The sequence below is a fragment of the Narcine bancroftii genome, chromosome 7 (genome assembly GCF_036971445.1).
Source record: "Narcine bancroftii isolate sNarBan1 chromosome 7, sNarBan1.hap1, whole genome shotgun sequence".
Taxonomy (NCBI): Eukaryota; Metazoa; Chordata; class Chondrichthyes; order Torpediniformes; family Narcinidae; genus Narcine; species Narcine bancroftii.
This window is the reverse complement of record NC_091475.1, coordinates 78435534-78459970: the sequence shown is the minus strand read 5'-3', so window position 1 is coordinate 78459970 and position 24437 is coordinate 78435534. Positions and strand designations below refer to the sequence as shown.

At 46.8% G+C, this 24437-nt stretch overlaps 1 protein-coding gene across 2 annotated transcripts in view; it reads left to right on the top strand.

Moving 5' to 3' along the window:
- Positions 1–24437, top strand: part of LOC138739045 (growth arrest-specific protein 6-like) — a 56330-nt gene that overhangs the window by 27254 nt on the left and 4639 nt on the right. The window contains exons 8-13 of one of the 2 annotated variants that reach the window (XM_069890430.1): positions 3664–3785; positions 8425–8543; positions 11227–11419; positions 13099–13260; positions 13651–13816; positions 15297–15448. In XM_069890430.1, the coding sequence (XP_069746531.1) occupies positions 3664–3785; positions 8425–8543; positions 11227–11419; positions 13099–13260; positions 13651–13816; positions 15297–15448 (914 nt within the window). Of the gene's footprint in view, positions 1–3663; positions 3786–8424; positions 8544–11226; positions 11420–13098; positions 13261–13650; positions 13817–15296; positions 15458–24437 lie in introns of both variants that reach the window. The other variant, XM_069890429.1, reaches the window with a different exon arrangement.

Below are 24437 nucleotides of genomic sequence, written 5' to 3'. Positions count from 1 at the left end.
AATAGGGACCCATTAAAAACTTTATCATATAGGCCCATCTCGCTCTGAGGGCTGATTATAAGACATTGGCAAAGGTTTTAGTCAACAGGCTGGGGCAATATTTACCAATATCAGGTGGGATTTGTTAAAGGAAGACACTCTGCAAATAGTCTGGGTGGGCTACGTAACATAATAGATACAGCTAAATCAAAATGGAATTCTAGTATAACAGTCTCTGGATGCTGAAAAGACATTCAACTGGTTAGAATGGCCTTTTTTATTGAAAACATTGGAGAAATTTGGTATAGGTAAAATATTTATAAATTGGATAAAAACTTTCAATCATAAGCCACAAGCTAAAATAACAAATTGTCAGATGTCAGCGGTCTTCCCTTTGAGTAGATCAAGAGGCTAAAAAGAGCATTGCAATGACTTGGAAGTCCAATTCTCCCTTACCCATAGCACGATGGACTACAGAGATGAGTCATTGCAATGACTCCATAGTTGGATACCTATGGAGAAAATGTCATACAATCTAAAAAACAATTATGACACATTTGTAACAATGAGGCAACCATATTTGGACCATATAGGGGCCCAATTATAATAATAATGATTATAACAGATGCTGTTATAGTATAAGGTCTTTGCCCTCAGACAGCTCCAAGAAAAGTGCAGAGAACAAAACAAAGGACTCTACATCACCTTTGTTGACCTCACCAAAGCCTTCGACACCGTGAGCAGGAAAGGGCTTTGGCAAATACTAGAGCGCATCGGATGTCCCCCAAAGTTCCTCAACATGATTATCCAACTGCACGAAAACCAACAAGGTCGGGTCAGATACAGCAATGAGCTCTCTGAACCCTTCTCCATTAACAATGGCGTGAAGCAAGGCTGTGTTCTCGCACCAACCCTCTTTTCAATCTTCTTCAGCATGATGCTGAACCAAGCCATGAAAGACCCCAACAATGAAGACGCTGTTTACATCCGGTACCGCACGGATGGCAGTCTCTTCAATCTGAGGCGCCTGCAAGCTCACACCAAGACACAAGAGAAACTTGTCCGTGAACTACTCTTTGCAGATGATGCCGCTTTAGTTGCCCATTCAGAGCCAGCTCTTCAGCGCTTGACGTCCTGCTTTGCGGAAACTGCCAAAATGTTTGGCCTGGAAGTCAGCCTGAAGAAAACTGAGGTCCTCCATCAGCCAGCTCCCCACCATGACTACCAGCCCCCCCACATCTCCATCGGGCACACAAAACTCAAAACGGTCAACCAGTTTACCTATCTCGGCTGCACCATTTCATCAGATGCAAGGATCGACAATGAGATAGACAACAGACTCGCCAAGGCAAATAGCGCCTTTGGAAGACTTCACAAAAGAGTCTGGAAAAACAACCAACTGAAAAACCTCACAAAGATAAGCGTATACAGAGCCGTTGTCATACCCACACTCCTGTTCGGCTCCGAATCATGGGTCCTCTACCGGCACCACCTATGGCTCCTAGAACGCTTCCACCAGCGTTGTCTCCGCTCCATCCTCAACATCCATTGGAGCGCTCACACCCCTAACGTCGAGGTACTCGAGATGGCAGAGGTCGACAGCATCGAGTCCACGCTGCTGAAGATCCAGCTGCGCTGGATGGGTCACGTCTCCAGAATGGAGGACCATCGCCTTCCCAAGATCGTATTATATGGCGAGCTCTCCACTGGCCACCGTGACAGAGGTGCACCAAAGAAAAGGTACAAGGACTGCCTAAAGAAATCTCTTGGTGCCTGCCACATTGACCACCGCCAGTGGGCTGATAACGCCTCAAACCGTGCATCTTGGCGCCTCACAGTTTGGCGGGCAGCAGCCTCCTTTGAAGAAGACCGCAGAGCCCACCTCACTGACAAAAGGCAAAGGAGGAAAAACCTAACACCCAACCCCAACCAACCAATTTTCCCTTGCAACCGCTGCAATCGTGTCTGCCTGTCCCGCATCGGACTGGTCAGCCACAAACGAGCCTGCAGCTGACGTGGACTTTTTACCCCCTCCATAAATCTTCGTCCGCGAAGCCAAGCCAAAGAAGAAAGAAAATAAGAATATAATGATTTCCCCGCATAGATTTTTATATGGATAATGTAAGCATGAGCTCTGATGGTGTGTGGTTTTATATTTTGTAGGAGGGGGAAGGGTTTTTCTTTGTTTTTTTGTATGAAAAAATTTAATATTGTGATGTTGAAGATTTTACTATGCTTATGAAAAATAAATAAAATATTCAAAAAAAGAAAGCTGTTCAAGACTTTTTACATTCATAGTGTCAAATATGGATACATTTTTATCAATGTCATTTTACATTGTTCGCTCAATACTCCATTACCACCACTGTGGCACCTTGTCGTTTTTCCTCCCTCTGTTGGTTGAGGGGCTTCCCCTCAGTGTCAGCCCCTCAACGCCTGGTAAAGGGGCAATTCTAGACGGTGGTCCTTCCCCACAGCACCCACAGGTAGGCTGCACTAAGCCTCAGCTCTTACTCCTGTCAGCAGCATTCCCGCACCAACATCTCCACGTGCGTGGAACCAAAGTACAAGGGCACCAAGTGCTGCTATGTTCTGATGACCAACAGGTTACAGGCAGACCAAGGAGTGTCTTTCACTGAATTGATGATCTTCCAGCAGTTCTGGATGTCAGACTCTGAGTGTGTTCCCGGGAACAGCCCTTAGATCAGAGAATCCTTTCTCATGCTGCTGCTGGGGATGAACCATGGCAAGGACCTTCTCCACACACTCTTGAGTGAATCTGCATTCAGCAGAGAGGTGGGCGACAGTCTTCACCCCACCACAGCCAACCCGAGGACAATGTGTGTGGAGGGTGATGTTCCAGTTGTACAAGAAGGATCTCACTGGGAGGGCTCCTCTCACCACCAGCCAGGCCAAGTCCTGTTTGTGACCTCTGGTGATAAGGCATTCCACCAGATGACCTGGATGACCTGTTCAGGGAACCACCCCACTGGATCCATCGAGTCCTCATCTCTCAGTTTCTGTACAACTTTCTGTGCCTGATAGCCTTCTGGTCTGGAAAAAAATTTCCACAAAGGATCGGTGGTGTGGCAAAGTCCAGCTGATTGGGACATTGCATGGCGCCAGGGCCAGGCCTATCCTTCACTACACCTGGAACAGGTAGAACATCAGAAGATAGCAGCACTTGGTGCCCTTGTACTTTGGTTCCACGCACAGCCTGATGCAGCCACACATGAAGGTGGTCATCAGAATGGGGGCACATTGGGTATGCCCTTACCTCCATTTTCTGGCAACTTGCATGTGACTTAATAGAGGTGTAGAAGATTATGAGAGACAAAGACAGGGTGGGCAGCCAGCACCTTTTCTCCAGGGCGACAATAGCCAATACCAGTGGACATCTGTTTAAAATGAGGGGAGCAAAGTTTAGGGGAGTCGTCAAAAGTACTTTTTTTTTGACACAGATTAGTGGGTTCCTGGAATGCATTGGCAGGGGTGGCAGTGGAGGCTGGTACAGAGGGGACATTCAAAAATCAGATAGGCACATGGGTGTAAAATAAAGGGTTATGGGTGTGGGGGAGGGTGGGATTGATTGATATAGAGTAGGTTTATATAGATTGGCACCACATTGTGGTCTGAAGAGCCTGTACTGTTCTATGTTCTAAATCTTTCTTTTGCCCCTCACAGATATCAATGAATGTGAGGACCATCTCTGTGCAGGGGAATGTGTCAATACACCCGGCCGATATTCGTGTTACTGTGATGGAAAGCAAGAGTTAAAGCTGGCTGCAGACTTACAGAACTGTTTGGTCAGTTGTTTAGACTTTGTTCCATCTCAAAATTGCCATGGGGTCTATGCTCCACAAATCAATTACTGTCAATCATCTATATGTGCGTTTATGTTCATAAATATATGTTCAGTTCCTCAGATAACCAATGCCTGCATTTAGCAAGACCTGGGCAAAGCTTGAGAATGAGCTGGCATGTCGGATCTGTACTACAAAAGTCCCAGGCAATTGCCATCTCCAAGGAAAGAGTGTAATAATTCCTCCTTTTCACAGTGGTAGCACTCAATTTGCACAATCACTGATCTTGATGTGGGGTGGGGTGGGGGTGATGTGGTCAACATTAAACAGCAACTGACAAGCCTGAAGAGATTGGGAGTTGTGTAGCATGTGACTCACCCCCTATATCAAGCTATACGGGGAACCAAGGTATGGGGGCACCAAGTGCACTATCTGCTGAGGTTCTACCTGTCCCAGGTGTAGCGAAGGATAGGCCTGGCCCCATTGCTGCTCAGCGTCCTAGTCAGCTGGACTTTGCCACACCACCTATCCTTCATGGAAAAGCTTTTCCAGGCTAACACTTTTGACCATATGTCCATCAGGAAGTGGTCAGCACAGGATATCCCGCAGACAAGACGATTATTGTGGGATGGTGTCTTGAGAAGGCCATCCTGGTCATCTGGTGGAATGTTTCATTGCTAATACTCACAAACAAGCACCAGGACCTGGCCTGACTGATAGTGAGAGGAGCCCTCCCAGAGAGGTCCTTCCTGTAAAATAGGAACCACGTTGTCCTTGAGTTGACTGCAGTGGATTGAAGACAGTAGCCCACCTCTTTGCAGAATGCTGATTTGCTCAGAGCGTATGGAGAAGGATGCAAGGGTCGGTGTCATGGTCCATCCCCAGCAGCTGGAAGACCATTAACTTGGTAAAAAACGCACTTTGGTCTACTGAAAACTTATTGGTCTTTCAGCACACAGAGATTTCTGTCTGGGAATGCTGCCGACTGGCACATTCCAGGCTGCAGGGGTACGTGCTGAGGGACACACTGAGGCTTGGTGCAGGCAATGTGAGTGTACTGTGGGGAAGGACCACAGCCTAGAGTCCTTCCATTACCAGTCATTGAAAGGCTGAGTCCAAGGGGAAGCCCCTCAAACAACAGAGAGGGAGGGAATAATGACAAGTGCCACATGGTGTAAATAGAGAGCGTATACGAGAATGTGCAATTATGGGAATGCATGGGCATGGCGCTCTGGATGCAAAAAGATGGTGAATGTTTTTCTTTTTTTTGTAATTAATTTATTGGGAATAAAGTCTATTTTTGGGAAAAGAAATGTGACCCACTCCCAGACACTTCAGAGTCTTTCCAGGAGCGAGGGAGCACTCTTTTGTTGAAAGAAGGAGCAGCTTCAAGGTGCAGCTTGGCCATTCACATATCAGTGAGGTCAACGATCAGAGGGAAAGGGCCAGGGATCGGGCTTGAGGTGGTTGATGACCCTGTTCTTGAGAGAGGTGGTTCTGTGGTTGGAGAATGGATGTTAAATCTATGCCAGACCTTCGAGGCTTGTTTGTGTCATTGAGTTCCCAGGCTCCAGAGCAGTGGGGCCCACTGACATTTCCTCAAATTGCAGGTTTAAGTTTTCCCTGCAGGGGATCTTACTGTTTCTGTTTGACACAACGTGCATTCCCCTCCCTAATTGCTCCTTCATCTGATTTGCTCACTGGGCCACATCAAGAAGGCAAAGGCGTCTGTCAGATTTCTGTCGTCAGGATCCACACACAAGTGGCTCCACCCATACCCTAATGAGTTCCAGGCACCCCACAATGCTGAACTTGTCATCCGTCGCCTCTGTTTCCAGGCCTACTTCCACAATCTATGACTCTCCGCTCTCCACCCCCCCCCCCCCCCCCCCCCAAACACACACACACACACACAACATTCATTTTCCAACTTTAAGCCTTCTTCCTCCTCTTGGACACCTTGTTCTGGCCAGCTGCCTGCTGTGGATCTTTTTATTTCCAATTGGAGCCAAGACATCGACCATCTGAACTTCACAACTCCCCTCACTTATTCTAATCTTACCTCCTCTGAATGCTCTGCCCTCCACTCTCTCTACAACAATCCCAACTTCACCATCAAACCCGCAGATAAAAGTGGAGCTATTCTGGTCTGGCGCACTGACCTCTACCTTGCCAAGGCCAGACACCTCTACTTACCCTTTCCACAGGATCCCACCACGGCATATCCAGCCTCCACCTCCAACATCATCTCCAACCTCATCACCTTGGGTCATGTCCCTTCCACAGCCTCCCACCTCATTGTTTCCCATCCCCACTCTGCTTGGTTCTACCTTCTACCCAAGATACATAAACCCAATCATCCGGGCCGACCCATTGTTTCTGCTTGCCCTTGCCCCAGCTAACTAGTTTTGTCTTACCTTGACTCTTCCTTTTCTCGCCTAGTCCAATCCCTCTCCACCTACATCTGCGATACCTCACAAGCCATCTTCAATGACCTCAAATTCCCTGAACTGGACCATCTCATTTTTACTATGGATATTCAATCCCTTTACACTTCCATCTTCAATACAGAAGGTCTCAAAGCACTTTGTTTCTTTCTGGACAAGAAACCTGATCAGTCACACTACACCACCACCCTCCTCCACCTGACAAAACGTCCTCACTCTTAATAATTTCTACTTTGATTCATCTCACTTCTTTCAAAGCAAAGGAGTAGCCATGGGTACCCGCGTGGCTTCTCAATTCTTCCTCCGCTATACTGATGACGACATTGGGGCTTCATCATGGACCTGCGATGAGCTCATCAACTTCTTTCACTTTGCTGCCAATTTCTACCCCGATCTCATTCACCTGGTCCATCTCCGACAACTCTCATCCCTTTCTGGATCTCTCTGACTCCATCTCGGGAGATAAGCTTTCCACCAACATCTCTGACAAACCCACTATCTCCCACAACTACCTCAACTACTTTTCCTCACACCTATCCCTCTGTAAGGATTCTGTTCCCTTCTTGCAATGTCTCTATCTCTGCCGCACCTGTTCCTAAGATGAGGTCTTCCAGTCCAGATCATCTGAAATGTCTGCTTTTTTCCACAAATATGGCTTCCCCCACACCACCATCAACTTAGACCTCACCCTCATTGGCTCTATTTCCCGTTCATCAGCCCAGGACTCCTCTGCCCCCAAATGCAACAAACACAGGATTTCCTTTGTCCTTACCTACCACCCCAACAGCCTCCACATATGTAATTTCTGGCACTTACTCATGATTCCACAACCAGGCGTGTCTTCCCCTCTCCACCTTCTGTAGGGACTGTTCCCTCCATGACTCCCTCATGCACTCATCTCTCCCCACCAATCGCCCCCCCCTCCAGCACCTTCCCCTGTGGCCATAGAAAGTGCAATGCATGTGCCCACTCCTTCTCCCTCACCACAGTCTGGGGCCCCAAACTGCAGCAACACTTCATTGTGTAATTACACAAGTGATCGACTGCATCCAGTGCTCCATTTGGTGTCTTCTCTACATCAGAGAGACCAGACTTAGATTGGGAGATCGCTTCGCTGAGCACCTTTGCTCCGTCTACATCTGTAATAGAGATCTTCCAGAAGCCAACCATTTCAATTCTGTATCCCACCCACTCCTATACTCACATGTCTGTCCATGGCCTTGTGTACTCTCCCACCAAGACCACCTGTAAATTGGAGGAATAGCATCTGATTTTCCGTCTGGGCACTCTCCAGCTGGATGGCATTAACATCTGCTCACCTCTCCCCCTCCCTTCCCCTTTCCCCTTGTCTTCTGTCCCTCCGCTCTCCACCCTCACCGAGCCATCCCTCCTCCCCTTGCTTGCTACTGTGCCCTCCCTCCCTTCTCCACCTATTGCCTTCTGCCTTTGGGACCATTGTCCTCCCCCCACCCCTTCCCCCTACCTTTTCCTTCGGACACCTGCCTACATTTTTTCATACCTTGTTGAAGAGCTCAGGCCTGAAGCATTAGTTCTGTATCTTTATCTTTGCTATATAAAGTTCGCTGTTTGAACTGCTGAGTTTCTCCAGCAATGTGTTTTCACTTTTGCCACACGTGGTCCTGACAGTACGCAGTTAACCAGAGATAACTTGTAGAGTTTTCTGATCATTCATCATTATGAACTAATTCCCAATTTAATTAATTTCACTACTATAAATTCTGTAGCCATCAACAAGTGTTTTGTAACGTGGTGTAATTGTGACACTGTCAAAGCCGCATTCCTGCTGATTCTTCTCTCTCCAGTTGCCTTTGTGAACTCTGAGAGAAGGCTTCCAGTCCTCTCCTTTACAGGTATCCCTTCTACCTTCCTCACAGGAACACTATCCCTCCCTCACAGGTGTCCACCTCCCTTCAAGAACCCTGCCACCGCCACCCCTCCGACCATTCCTGGGGAGTCCACCATAAAGCTGATAATGCTGAGCACCACTGAACTGAGGTGTGGTTACTGGACACATGGTGTAGAACACTGCCTCAAGCACCCAGAGATGAAAGAGCTGCTGCCTGAAGCTCCGATCTCCAGTCCAAGAACCCAGGAATGACATCTTAGTGTGCATCTTAGTAGATTCTGTATGATTTTGTGTTCTGAGCAAACTCAGATTTTGTTCCCATTTTCAGGCTATTTTGCCTTGTGTCTCACTGAACACGGTGAAGAATGAGGGATCACTGTACCTGGGAAGGTTTTTCCAAGGAATTCCTGTGTTGCATTTTAACTTCAAAAGGAAGCAGCAGACAAGGTGAGACTTTAAGTTAAGCAATCCGATGGTGGGCTTTTGGGGAGGGTGCAGCATCTGACATTTGAGCCCACCTGCTCATGGCGATGTTAGGAACCTCTTCCCTTCACATGAGGACACGGAAAGTCTCAGTCCCTCTCATCTGTGGTCAGGGGTTTGATGAGTGAGGAGTTTGAGTAGGTAAGGGGCCATGGTGTTAATGTGGGACAATGAGGTCAGGGACATGTCACCTTCGAATTCAGTAAATAGTGTGAGAATTTTACACTGTGATTCTTTTTGCTCCTCTCAAGGCATTCCTTAAGAGTTAGCCCTTTTAAACAGGCTGCTCCTTATTGTCCATGGATTCATGTAGTGTTGAGTAACCCTCCTGGGACATTTACTCACTGCCAAAACCAGTTGTTGTGAAGATACATCGTGAGATAGGGAAAGCATATCATCCCTCTTTGGGGAAGCTCTCAATCACTTCGTTAAGATCAAGTGATCCTTGTTGCAGTTTCATAAGCTGTGTTGTGTAAGATTTGGACATAGTTTTTCGCAAAGCACAAAAATGTCAACAAGTTGCTCAATTCCTGGAGGCAGAATCATGTTGAATGAGCCTTTAGACACGGTCACCAAATAATTTATTTTGATTTCCCTCCCCACCCCCGTGTGAGGCCTTCCTGGCATAAGGAGTGGGAACATTGACTTCTGGCCAGCCTCAGATGGCCTGACTCCAAATCGCACTAATGAGATCCAATCAAAGTGCCCAGCACCTCTTCAGATCTGTAGTTACACGAAGTTGTAGCCCTGGGCCCAGTTCCATTGGGCTGGAATCCAGGGTACTTTGGCAGCAGCTCCTTCTTTCTAAGCCATTTGCCTGCTCAGGAAGTTTCTCCAAGTGAAGATGAATGCAGAAACAGGAGGTTTTTTTTGCCTCTTGTGATTATTCTATTTTTTTAAATTTTGGCTGATTTTAAATTTAATTTTAATGCAGAGATGTAACACGATAATAGGCCCTTCCAGCCCACGAGCCCATGCTGGCCAAATACACCCATGTGATCAATTAAACTATGAACCCTGAATGTCTTTTGGAACATGGGAGTAAACGGAGACACGGGGAGAACGTACCAACTCCTTACAGGCAGAGTCAGGCTTTAACCTGAGACACTAGCACTGTTACAGGGTTGTGCTAGGCGCTATGCTAACTGTGCCTCTTGATAGTTTCACTCAACAAAACCTATGATTGTCTGAATTTGAAACAATGAACCTCAGTTAATCTGAAGCTTGTGTCCTAACTTGGACCGTGTCCCCTCCTGGGCATGCTGACCCAGGTCCCAGTTAGACGACATCTTGACTTGGATTAGTTTAATTGTTTCCACATTCCTTTCCCTCTCACTATCCCTACTCTACACCGACACAGCCATACTTCGCCAATCTCTACATTACGGCCAATTCCCTAGGCTTCACTGCTGGCTGGAGTCTAGCTCTGGAATTCCTTCCCTTAACTATGCCTCCTGAAAACCTCGCTCTTGGCCGAGGTTCTTGGACTCGAGTTGCATGGCAATAGTTTCTTGTGCGAGGCCTGCGGCACGGAAACAGGCTGAGCTTGTTCATGTTGAACATCGTGTGCTCCTGCTTTAGTCCCACTTATCTGCATTAGGCCCAGATGCCCCCAATCTCCTTCTATCCATGGAGTTATTCACATGTTTCTTAAAGGAAGCTTACGGACCTACCTCCACCACTTTGTCTGGCAGCTTGATCCAGGTACCCACTGCCCTCTGAATGAAGAACTGTTCTCTCTTCATGTCCCTTCTAAATCCTACTCCCCTCAATATTGTCTCTCTTGTATTAGATTGTCACACTCTATGACAGCCATTCTCAATAGGGTCATTAGCCTCATCTTCCACTCCCCTACCCCCAGGGAACAACAGCACATTTAAGGGGGGGGTGAGCACGGATTGAAATCATACATTTTTAATGTTTTATGTAGTCGGTAGGACTGACTATAAGAGGCACTTCAGGCAATTTCTGCCGATGGCGAATCTGTTTGCCTTACAGCAGACAAAAGGCAATTTCATGTAATATGACACTTCTTAATTACATGACAATAAATTGAATTCTGAAAAGTACAGAAGAAACCAATTAGACTTGACTCCTTTACAGGGAAGGGGGCCCATAAACTTTGAGCAGAGTCCTAAGGATCCCATAGCCAAAAAAACGTTGAAAATGGCTGTTCTAGGAAACAGACTGTCACTATTCACCTCATCTCTGTCCGTCTTGATTTTATTGACCTCAGTAATATCCCCTCTCAATCTCTGCTCTAAGGTAAAATGCCCCAGTGTTTCCAGTCTCTCACAATAACTCAACTCTCCTAATCCTGACAATAATCCTGAAAACCTCGTCTCTACTGCTAAAATGCCTGCCTCCACCACTTTGATAGCTTGTTCCATAGGCCCACCACCCTCGAGGGGGAAAAAATGTCCCCTGTAACCGGTCCCCTGTAGAGTTCCTTGAGTCTATTCATCAGGTTAAAGGTGCTATCTAAATGAAAATATTTGGCAAGGGAAGTATCTAAACCCAAAGATCATCTAGGTGCATGGACATAGGTGGGGTGTGGGTGGAATAATGGGAACCAAGAGGGCATCCAGTTGGAGCTGTCCCAGTGTTATATTGTACATACCTTCTGAATCGTGTTTCTCATGAGCAGGTTCTCAGTAGAATTTGACTTGCGAACATTTGACACTGAGGGCACGATATTTCAGGCTGGACATCGTCAGAATAATGAGTGGATCATGCTAGCTCTGTACAAAGGGAAGCTTCAGGTCCAGTACTGCAGTGCCAATAAAGCCACAGGATTGACGACTGGAGGCCCTTACCTGAATGACGGGCGATGGCACACCGTAAGCTCCAACCTTCTTTCAAAGGCTGCACTAATCTCATATGATTTCAATTGGTGGATCTCGGGTGTCACACTCTGAATCAGGGAGCATTTGAGAGAAAGTGTTGTCAGTGGGTCGTAAATCTCAGGCCTCTCTCCCTTGGAGTCTTGGCTGAGGTTGATGGGTCATTACATACTGGGTGAACTAGGGATATGGGGATGAGGTGGGAGCGTAGATTGGGAGAGGAACACCATGGGCTTAAAACATGGAACACAGAAATTTCCAACACAGTACAGACTCTTCATCCACAAGGCTCTGCCAACATAATAACCTTCATTACCAACTGCCAAGAATTTCCCTCCACTTTTCTCTGTTCCATGTATCTAATTATCTAATAGATAATTAAAAGAAAACTATTGTACCTGCTCCAACATCATTGCTGGCAGAGCATTGCATACAGCCACCATTCTCTGTGTGAAGAACTCACCTCTGACGTCGCCCCCCCACCTCCCCATACTTAGTTCCAAACACCTTACAACTATTCCCCCTGGTGTTAGCCATTTCAGCCCTGGGAAAAATTCTCTGGCCATCCACATGGTCAATGTTCCTTGAACACCTTGCTCAGGTTACCCCCTCATCCTCCATCACTCCATGAAGAAAAGACCACGTTTACTCAACCTATCCTCTTAAGGCAGACTCTCCAATTCAGGCAACATCCTCATAAACCTACTCTGCATCCTCTCTATAGCATTGACATCTTTCCTGTAATGAGGTTACCAGAAATGAACACAATATTCCAAGTGGGATCTAATGAAGATCTTGCATATTTGTAACATTACCTCACTGCTCTCGATCTTGATCCCACGGTTAATGAAGGCCAACACAACTACGCACCTTCTTAACAACACTATCAACCTGCACTGCATCTTTGAGTGCCCCATATACATGAAGCACAAGATCTCTCAGTTCATTCACAGCATTCAGTCTGGTAGAATTGTGGAGCAACCTGGAGAGTTATGGAGCCCTCTCAGTTCCCCTTGCTTTAGACCTGTGATTACATGGACACCATTCCAAAGAAGACTGAGAACATTCTCCCTTGTGTCTTGAGGCTACCATCCTAACATCACTGATATTGATGATCTCATCCTGGGCTCTTACCATGCTGTTTTTTCTATGTATGGCAGTGCCCCTCAATTCCAATAACCCCAGTTTGATGGCAAACTCTGACGCTTGTCTGTGTGGTCTTTGCATAATCTCCCTGTGACAGTGTAGGTTTCTCCCCACTCCCCCCACCCCCCCACCCCCCCCCGATTGCTCCAGCTTCCCTCCCACAGGAGGTCCTATAAAACAGGAAATGTAAAATTCTCCTTGGTGTAGGTGCAGAGTATAAATTGGAGGTGCGGGGTGGGGGGGGGGGGGGAGTTGTGGGAATGTGAGAAAGTAGGTTATGGAGCAATGGCTCCAATGGATCCATATGGTCTCTATGTCAAATGACGATCCCAATGTTTCATAAGTTATAAAGTGCATTGAGATCGGTGTCTTAGAAATGCAGGTCCTTTATTTGGGCCGCTGATTGCTGATCATATCTAACTATTGTCATTGGCTATGAGACAGGTCTATTACAGATGTAAACGCCCACTGCCCTTCTGTCAAAGTGTCCATGTGGGCTGTGTTTCACACTGAAACCTGTTCTGTTCCAGATTTCTGTGGAAGAATCAACCAACAGTTTGATTGTGAAAGTTGCTCGAGAAGCAGTGATGAATATTAACATTCCCCATGAGCTGTTTGTGAAGATTCTGGGAATGTTTCAGATAGACATCACCGTAGGAGGCCTCTTTAACAGTGCCCAACTTGTTAAACCGGTAAATTACTTCACTCGCTGTTTGCTGATCATCAGACCGTTGTTGGTCATTTTCAGCCAGTGGCTCCAAGTGTTGCTCCTGGAGAAGGTTGCATGTCCTTTGTGGGAAGTTACGACCACCATGCTGTCTGGGGCATTCCGAAGTGCTGCCGTGTTGGGGGGGAGATGGTGTACTGCCTTTGGGGGGGCTCGGTGGGGGGGGGGGGGGGGAATGTCGCCGCTCATGCGTTCTGAGGTATCTTCGTGTGCCGTGGCAGTTTTGTCCAAATACTTTCTGGGTGCGGACCTCTCCCTGTGCAGATGTGGATGGGGTTTTTTGGGGCAATTTGCGTTAGGAAAGGATGTCACCTTTGAGCATGGACCGATTCCCATCTGATTCATCTCCCTCCAGATTAACCCTAGACTAGATGCTTGCCTCCGAGGATGGAATTGGATGCAGAGTGAGGATACGATAAGAGAGACGATTGAACATGAGGACAGAATGCAGTGCTTCTCCCAGCTAGAGAGGGGCTCCTACTACCCTGGATATGGTGGAGCCTTATTTGATCTGAGTTACGGTAGGCACATTCAAACTTGAAAGTATTGTTAAAAAGGCATAAGGTGCGTTGGCATTCATTAACTGAGGGATCAAGCTCTTAGTTAGATCCCACTTGGAATATTGTGCTCCGTTCTGCTAGCTTCAATACCAGAAAGATGTGAATGCTATTGGAGAGGAGATTGACAAGGATGCTTCCAGGATTGGAGAGCCTGCCTTATGAAAATAGGTCGAGCGAACTCGGTCCTTTTAGGGGGATGAGGGATGACGTGATAGAGGTGCACAAGACGATGAGGGGCATTGATCATGTGGATGGCCAAAGGATTTATCCCAGGGCTGATATGCCTAACACCAGGGGGCATAGTTGAAAGGAGCTCGAGAGTAAATACAGGGAGGATGTAAAAGACAAGTTCTTCACACAGACAGTGATGGGATGTGCTGCCGGTAACAAAGGTGGAGACAGGTACAATAGGATCTTTTAAGTACATGGAAGTGAAAATTTTACATTGGGTAAGTTCTAGACAGTTCCAACACTATGGGCTGAAGGGCCCTTACTGTACTGTAGATCTCCACGTTTGCGGGACTGAAAGCTTCTGGAGACTGAGCTGATGATTCTGGATTTCAATATCACACCTACATACAAACCTCTGGTGTGTATTCACCATTCAGTCTAATTGTGGCTAATTGTGACCTCCATTAAGAATTCTCCTTTGCCCATGAAGCTTCATGCTAGCAGAGCCGGGTTGGTAATGCACAGGTACTCGGTTCATCTTGAACGTTACTGAATGAAATTGGTTTCTCTCCCATTTTGTGTCTCAGGTACAAGCTGCAGTTGTATAAGATGCAGGTGAAGCCTCATTTGGAGGATAGTGTTCAGGTTTGGCCACTGTGCTGCAGGAGAGATGTTGTTAAGCTTGAGCAGGTGCAGAGTATGTGGTCAGGACTTGCAGGGTGGAGGGGGAGGGAGGTTTAGGGAGAGCTAGAGCAGGCTGGGGCTTTATTCCTTGGAGCATAGGAGGATGTAGGGGTGATCTCATAGAGGTATAAAATCATGAGAGGAATAGGTTGGGTGAATGCAGAAACTCTATTGCCCAAAATAGGGGAATTGTTAATCAGACAACATAGGCTTTAGATGAGAGGGGAGAGATTCAACAGGAACCTAAGGGGTAACATTATTAAACAGAGGGTAGTGGGTGTATGGAGAGGGCCGCTAGAGGAGCTGGTGAGCAGGTACTATTACAACATTCAAGAGACATTTGCACATGGATAGGATGGGTTTAGAGGGGTATGGGCAGGAGGGACCAGTGTGGGTGTGACATTTTGGCTAGTGTGGGCAAATTTGGCTGAAGGACCTGTTTCCATGTGGTGTGACACTTTCAGGGCTCAATCCAATTTTCAATCTCAGATTTAAACCTTCCTTTCAAAAGTCACATCTGCAGCCTGCAAATGTGGATGGAAGTATTTTTACTTGAAATGAGTGACAATTTTTTTTTAAAACTTAGGTACCCAAATAGACGCAGAGGTTTGGAGCTGGGCGTTGAACATCGATCTCTCCATCCGCCCATCTTGGGACACAGGGGTGTTAGTTGCTTTGGTGAACGGAAGCAGTGTCCCATTGTCACTGGCCATCACGGATCTGAATAGGACTGCAAAGGTAACCAAGGTGATGATAGAATCCAGCTGGGGTGCAAAGGTCAAAGCTCAGCCCAGGTCATGGGCTTCCAGTCACTTAATAATGTTTCCCAGCTGATGCTGAGACTGGAGTGCCAGCTGGACGCCGAAATGGTGGGAGACCATTGGATATCTGCCAGAGAAGAAAGTCCAGACAGCCACTAAGCAGGAAGAGTTGAGAGAGGCAATGAGGTAGCATCCTGCTGCTAATCCCTCAGACCTGAGGCTTGGCCCATCACAGATGATTGGCAAAGAGACTACTTTTTCAGTTGCTTTGGGGATCCTGTGAGATGGTTTTGGGACATGGGCAGTGCCAACCAAGCAGCACATTCCTTGTTGTTCCTTAGTATAGATCAGAAGCTCTGGACCCACTGGTGCAGTATGAACATAAGATTCTGTGGAGGGCATGTCTGGAGCAGGACACAACCCTGGATCTAGTGCGCACCTTCATGGACTGACGATGCAAGGTGCACCTGACATTGGGAACAAACGCTCAAATTGACGCACCAAGGAACAGGTGAAGGAGTCCGTCACAGGATCTAAAACATCTGTGTGATACCCTTCTCAACTTCACAATATGTACTAGTGTTTGTAGAGGGTGGAGTAGCTGCTGATTCACCAATGTAAGTCCAGTGGACCCGTACTGATTCACCAATGTGAGTCCAGTGGACCCGTACTGATTCACCAATGTGAGTCCAGTGGACCCGTACTGATTCACCAATGTGAGTCCAGTGGACCCGTACTGATTCACCAATGTGAGTCCAGTGGACCCGTACTGATTCACCAATGTGAGTCCAGTGGACCCGTACTGATTCACCAATGTGAGTCCAGTGGACCCGTACTGATTCACCAATGTGAGTCCAGTGGACCCGTACTGATTCACCAATGTGAGTCCAGTGGACCCGTACTGATTCACCAATGTGAGTCCAGTGGACCCGTACTGATTCACCAATGTGAGTCCAGTGGACCCGTACTGATTCACCAATGTGAGTCCAGTGGACCCGTACTGATTCACCAATGTGAGTCCAGTGGACCCGTACTGATTCACCAATGTGAGTCCAGTGGACCCGTACTGATTCACCAATGTGAGTCCAGTGGACCCGTACTGATTCACCAATGTGAGTCCAGTGGACCCGTACTGATTCACCAATGTGAGTCCAGTGGACCCGTACTGATTCACCAATGTGAGTCCAGTGGACCCGTACTGATTCACCAATGTGAGTCCAGTGGACCCGTACTGATTCACCAATGTGAGTCCAGTGGACCCGTACTGATTCACCAATGTGAGTCCAGTGGACCCGTACTGATTCACCAATGTGAGTCCAGTGGACCCGTACTGATTCACCAATGTGAGTCCAGTGGACCCGTACTGATTCACCAATGTGAGTCCAGTGGACCCGTACTGATTCACCAATGTGAGTCCAGTGGACCCGTACTGATTCACCAATGTGAGTCCAGTGGACCCGTACTGATTCACCAATGTGAGTCCAGTGGACCCGTACTGATTCACCAATGTGAGTCCAGTGGACCCGTACTGATTCACCAATGTGAGTCCAGTGGACCCGTACTGATTCACCAATGTGAGTCCAGTGGACCCGTACTGATTCACCAATGTGAGTCCAGTGGACCCGTACTGATTCACCAATGTGAGTCCAGTGGACCCGTACTGATTCACCAATGTGAGTCCAGTGGACCCGTACTGATTCACCAATGTGAGTCCAGTGGACCCGTACTGATTCACCAATGTGAGTCCAGTGGACCCGTACTGATTCACCAATGTGAGTCCAGTGGACCCGTACTGATTCACCAATGTGAGTCCAGTGGACCCGTACTGATTCACCAATGTGAGTCCAGTGGACCCGTACTGATTCACCAATGTGAGTCCAGTGGACCCGTACTGATTCACCAATGTGAGTCCAGTGGACCCGTACTGATTCACCAATGTGAGTCCAGTGGACCCGTACTGATTCACCAATGTGAGTCCAGTGGACCCGTACTGATTCACCAATGTGAGTCCAGTGGACCCGTACTGATTCACCAATGTGAGTCCAGTGGACCCGTACTGATTCACCAATGTGAGTCCAGTGGACCCGTACTGATTCACCAATGTGAGTCCAGTGGACCCGTACTGATTCACCAATGTGAGTCCAGTGGACCCGTACTGATTCACCAATGTGAGTCCAGTGGACCCGTACTGATTCACCAATGTGAGTCCAGTGGACCCGTACTGATTCACCAATGTGAGTCCAGTGGACCCGTACTGATTCACCAATGTGAGTCCAGTGGACCCGTACTGATTCACCAATGTGAGTCCAGTGGACCCGTACTGATTCACCAATGTGAGTCCAGTGGACCCGTACTGATTCACCAATGTGAGTCCAGTGGACCCGTACTGATTCACCAATGTGAGTCCAGTGGACCCGTACTGATTCACCAATGTGAGTCCAGTGGACCCGTACTGATTCACCAATATGAGTCCAGTGGACCCGTACTGATTCACCAATGTGAGTCCAGTGGATCCATACTGATTCACCATTGTGAGTCGAGTGAACCCGTACTGATTCACCAATGTGAGTCCAGTGAACCCGTACTGATTCACCAATGTGAGTCCAGTGGACCCGTACTGATTCACCAATGTAAGTCCAGTGAACCCGTACTGATTCACCAATGTAAGTCCAGTGGATCCGTACTGATTCACCAATGTGAGTCCAGTGCATCCGTACTGATTCACCAATGTAAGTCCAGTGAACCCGTACTGATTCACCAATGTAAGTCCGGTGAACCCGTACTGATTCACCAATGTAAGTCAAGTGGATCCGTACTGATTCACCAATGTGAGTCCAGTGGATCCGTACTGATTCACCAATGTAAGTCCAGTGAACCCGTACTGATTCACCAATGTAAGTCCAGTGGATCCGTACTGATTCACCAATGTGAGTCCAGTGGATCCGTACTGATTCACCAATGTAAGTCCAGTGAACCCGTACTGATTCACCAATGGAAGTCCGGTGAACCCGTACTGATTCACCAATGTAAGTCCAGTGGATCCGTACTGATTCACCAATGTGAGTCCAGTGGATCCGTACTGATTCACCAATGTAAGTCCAGTGAACCCGTACTGATTCACCAATGTAAGTCCAGTGGATCCGTACTGATTCACCAATGTGAGTCCAGTGGATCCGTACTGATTCACCAATGTAAGTCCAGTGAACCCGTACTGATTCACCAATGTAAGTCCAGTGGATCCGTACTGATTCACCAATGTAAGTCCAGTGAACCCGTACTGATTCACCAATGTAAGTCCAGTGAACCCGTACTGATTCACCAATGTAAGTCCAGTGGACCCGTACTGATTCACCAATGTGAGTCCAGTGGATCCGTACTGATTCACCATTGTGAGTCCAGTGGACCCGTACTGATTCACCAATGTAAGTCCAGTGAACCAGTACTGATTCACCAATGTAAGTCCAGTGGATCCGTACTGATTCACCAATGTGAGTCCAGTGGATCCGTACTGATTCACCAATGTAAGTCCAGTGAACCCGTACTGATTCACCAATGTGAGTCCAGTGGACCCGTACTGATTCACCAATGTAAGTCCAGTGGACCCGTACTGATTCACCAATGTGAGACCAGTGGACCCGTACTGATTCACCATTGTGAGTCCAGTGGACCCGCAATGATTCACCAATGTAAGTCCAGTGAACCCGTACTGATTCACCAATGTAAGTCCAGTGGACCCGTACTGATTCACCAATGTGAGTCCAGTGGACCCGTACTGATTCACCAATGTAAGTCCAGTGAACCCGTACTGATTCACCAATGTAAGTCCAGTGGATCCGTACTGATTCGCCAATGTGAGTCCAGTGGATCCGTACTGATTCACCAATGTAAGTCCAGTGAACCCGTACTGATTCACCAATGTAAGTCCAGTGAACCCGTACTGATTCACCAATGTAAGTCCAGTGGATCTGTACTGATTCACCAATGTGAGTCCAGTGGATCCGTACTGATTCACCAATGTAAGTCCAGTGAACCCGTACTGATTCACCAATGTAAGTCCAGTGGATCCGTACTGATTCACCAATGTAAGTCCAGTGAACCCGTACTGATTCACCAATGTAAGTCCAGTGAACCCGTACTGATTCACCAATGTAAGTCCAGTGGATCCGTACTGATTCACCAATGTGAGTCCAGTGGATCCGTACTGATTCACCAATGTAAGTCCAGTGAACCCGTACTGATTCACCAATGTGAGTCCAGTGGACCCGTACTGATTCACCAATGTAAGTCCAGTGGACCCGTACTGATTCACCAATGTGAGACCAGTGGACCCGTACTGATTCACCATTGTGAGTCCAGTGGACCCGCAATGATTCACCAATGTAAGTCCAGTGAACCCGCACTGATTCACCAATGTAAGTCCAGTGGACCCGTACTGATTCACCAATGTGAGTCCAGTGGACCCGTACTGATTCACCAATGTAAGTCCAGTGAACCCGTACTGATTCACCAATGTAAGTCCAGTGGATCCGTACTGATTCGCCAATGTGAGTCCAGTGGATCCGTACTGATTCACCAATGTAAGTCCAGTGAACCCGTACTGATTCACCAATGTAAGTCCAGTGGATCCGTACTGATTCACCAATGTAAGTCCAGTGAACCCGTACTGATTCACCAATGTAAGTCCAGTGGATCCGTACTGATTCACCAATGTGAGTCCAGTGGACCCGTACTGATTCACCAATGTGAGTCCAGTGGACCCGTACTGATTCACCAATGTAAGTCCAGTGGACCCGTACTGATTCACCAATGTGAGTCCAGTTGATCCGTACTGATTCACCATTGTGAGTCCAGTGAACCCGTACTGATTCACCAATGTAAGTCCAGTGAACCAGTACTGATTCACCAATGTAAGTCCAGTGGATCCGTACTGATTCACCAATGTGAGTCCAGTGGATCCGTACTGATTCACCAATGTAAGTCCAGTGAACCCGTACTGATTCACCAATGTAAGTCCAGTGGATCCGTACTGATTCACCAATGTGAGTCCAGTGGATCCGTACTGATTCACCAATGTAAGTCCAGTGAACCCGTACTGATTCACCAATGTAAGTCCGGTGAACCCGTACTGATTCACCAATGTAAGTCCAGTGGATCCGTACTGATTCACCAATGTGAGTCCAGTGGATCCGTACTGATTCACCAATGTAAGTCCAGTGAACCCGTACTGATTCACCAATGTAAGTCCAGTGGATCCGTACTGATTCACCAATGTGAGTCCAGTGGATCCGTACTGATTCACCAATGTAAGTCCAGTGAACCCGTACTGATTCACCAATGTAAGTCCGGTGAACCCGTACTGATTCACCAATGTAAGTCCAGTGGATCCGTACTGATTCACCAATGTGAGTCCAGTGGATCCGTACTGATTCACCAAAGTAAGTCCAGTGAACCCGTACTGATTCACCAATGTAAGTCCAGTGGATCCGTACTGATTCACCAATGTGAGTCCAGTGGATCCGTACTGATTCACCAATGTAAGTCCAGTGAACCCGTACTGATTCACCAATGTAAGTCCAGTGGATCCGTACTGAATCACCAATGTAAGTCCAGTGAACCCGTACTGATTCACCAATGTAAGTCCAGTGAACCCGTACTGATTCACCAATGTAAGTCCAGTGGACCCGTACTGATTCACCAATGTGAGTCCAGTGGATCCGTACTGATTCACCATTGTGAGTCCAGTGGACCCGTACTGATTCACCAATGTAAGTCCAGTGAACCAGTACTGATTCACCAATGTAAGTCCAGTGGATCCGTACTGATTCACCAATGTGAGTCCAGTGGATCCGTACTGATTCACCAATGTAAGTCCAGTGAACCCGTACTGATTCACCAATGTGAGTCCAGTGAACCCGTACTGATTCACCAATGTAAGTCCTGTGGACCCGTACTGATTCACCAATGTGAGACCAGTGGACCCGTACTGATTCACCATTGTGAGTCCAGTGGACCCGTACTGATTCACCAATGTAAGTCCAGTGAACCCGTACTGATTCACCAATGTAAGTCCAGTGGACCCGTACTGATTCACCAATGTGAGTCCAGTGGATCCGTACTGATTCACCATTGTGAGTCCAGTGGACCCGTACTGATTCACCAATGTGAGTCCAGTGAACCCGTACTGATTCACCAATGTAAGTCCAGTGGATCCGTACTGATTCGCCAATGTGAGTCCAGTGGATCCGTACTGATTCACCAATGTAAGTCCAGTGAACCCGTACTGATTCACCAATGTAAGTCCAGTGGATCCGTACTGATTCACCAATGTAAGTCCAGTGAACCCGTACTGATTCACCAATGTAAGTCCAGTGGATCCGTACTGATTCACCAATGTAAGTCCAGTGGACCCGTACTGATTCACCAATGTGAGTCCAGTGGACCCGTACTGATTCACCAATGTATGTCCAGTGGACCTGTACTGATTCACCAATGTATGTCCAGTGGACCCGTACTGATTCACCAATGTGAGTCCAGTGGACCCGTACTGATTCACCAATGTAAGTCCAGTGGACCCGTACTGATTCACCAATGTGAGTCCAGTGGACCCGTACTGATTCACCATTGTGAGTCCAGTGGACCCATACTGATTCACCAATGTAAGTCCAGTGGACCCGTACTGATTCACCAATGTGAGTCCAGTGGACCCGTACTGATTCACCAATGTAAGTCCAGTGGACCCGTACTGATTCACCAATGTAAGTCCAGTGGACCCGTACTGATTCACCAATGTGAGTCCAGTGGACCCGTACTGATTCACCAATGTGAGTCCAGTGGACCCGTACTGATTCACCAATGTAAGTCCAGTGGACCCGTACTGATTCACCAATGTAAGTCCAGTGGACCCGTACTGATTCACCAATGTAAGTCCAGTGGACCCGTACTGATTCACCAATGTAAGTCCAGTGGACCCGTACTGATTCATCAATGTAAGTCCAGTGGACCCGTACTGATTCATCAGTGTAAGTCCAGTGGACCCGTACTGATTCACCAGTGTAAGTCCAGTGGACCCGTACTGATTCACCAATGTAAGTCCAGTGGACCCGTAATGATTCATCAGTGTAAGTCTAGAGGACCTGTGATGATCCTCCATTGTGAGGCTAGTGGGCCTGTACTGATTCATCTGTCGTGAAGCATCTGGTTGAATCTGACAAGATCTTGAAAGGCATGGGTATGTTCTTATGTTACAAGATCAAACCAGCAACCACAAAGGGGGCATATCACACAGGGGTAAAGATGAACAATTACTTTAACAAAAATTCACCTTCAAACTTTAATTCAAAATCCCCCTTTTATAACAATGCCCACTGGTTACTATGCAAATTTCTATAACAGTGTAAAACTAATAAATTCCACGGCCTAAATATAACATATGTAATTAAAGTCTAAGTTATATTTCCAACCAGCCCACATAAAAACTTAGACACAAAACACACAAGACTCAAAACTTCAATCTCAACTGAGTTTGTTTGGTAAACTGAAGCAAATTAAATTCGCATCTCCAGTATTGGTCTCCTCACCAAAATTCAAAACGTTGCTTAATACAAGTGATTGGGCTGCTCCAGTATCCTGCAAGATTTTAACTGGCACTTGATTGGATCTTTCTTTAACTGAAATGAAACCTTCAGTCATGAATGGTTTAAAAATATCCTAAACTTTCTCACTCTGAACACAGACAGTTGGTACCACCCCTTTCTCTTTCTTCCTTTTCAGTACAGGACAATTTGCTATTATGTGCCCTGGCTTCTTGCAATAGTGGCAAATAACATTCGAAAATTTTTCCTTCACCCATTTCTCTTCCTCTCTTCCTTTAACCTCACTTCTAGATTTTCTTTCTACTCTACCTGGATTATCAGCAGTATTCCTTTGAAAGGTTTTCCCTGGTGTCCACTTAGACTTGTGGGTTAAAGCATATTCCTCTGCGAATTTAGCCAATTTTTGCCAAGTTTTAATATTTTTCTCTGCCAAGTACACTTGAATATTGTCAGGAACACAATTTTTAATCTCCTCAATCAGAATGATTTCCCTCAATAAATCAAAGTTATTTTCTACTTTCATTGCGGCACACCACCAATCAAAACACAAAACCTTGCTATCAGCAAAATCCAGGTAAGATTGGGTTGCTGCTTTTTTTAAATTCCTGAACTTTTGTCTATAAGCCTCTGGGACTAGTTCATAAGATTGGAGTATAGCTTGCTTTACAAATTCATAATCAGCTGCTTGTTGTACAGTGAGACACGAGTACCACTGTTGGGCTTTCCTTTTAAGAACACTTTGCAGCAGGAGTGACCACTGGTCTGGTGGCCATTTTAAATTTACAGCTACTTTCTCAAAATGCTGAAAATAGTTCTATTTCAGCTTCCTCAAATGGAGGAACTAACCTCACTTCTGTACTGACTAGAAACCTCTCTTTCTGACCAGCATGTGAGTTTTGGGCTTCTCCCTCTCCTTGCATTAGGGTCAGCTTTAATTTAGCTAGTTCTAGCTCATGCTTCCATTCTTTTTCTCTCTCCTCCCTTGTGGCTACCCTTTCCTCCATTTCTGTCTGCCTTACTGCTTCCCGTTCGGCTTTCCTTTCTGCCTCTCTTTTTTCTCTAGTTTTCTCAAAGCCAACTGTACTTCCTCAAGTTTTCTCCTTTGGAAACTGTTCTAATGCAGCTTCTTCAAATAACCCCTTTCCTACATAGTGCTTAACAATCTTTCAGGCAATTTCCTTTTATTTCATCCCAGTTCTTACTGTAAGAAGTTTTAACTTGCGAACTATAACCATCAGTTCTGACTTTTTAGCCATTTTTAAATTAACCACTGAAGGGTTCGCTATGAACTGGTCAATATTCATAGTTGCTGGTTTTTCTGCTGGTGATTTATATACTCACCGTTTATTTTTAATTTCAAGCTGGAGGTTGAGT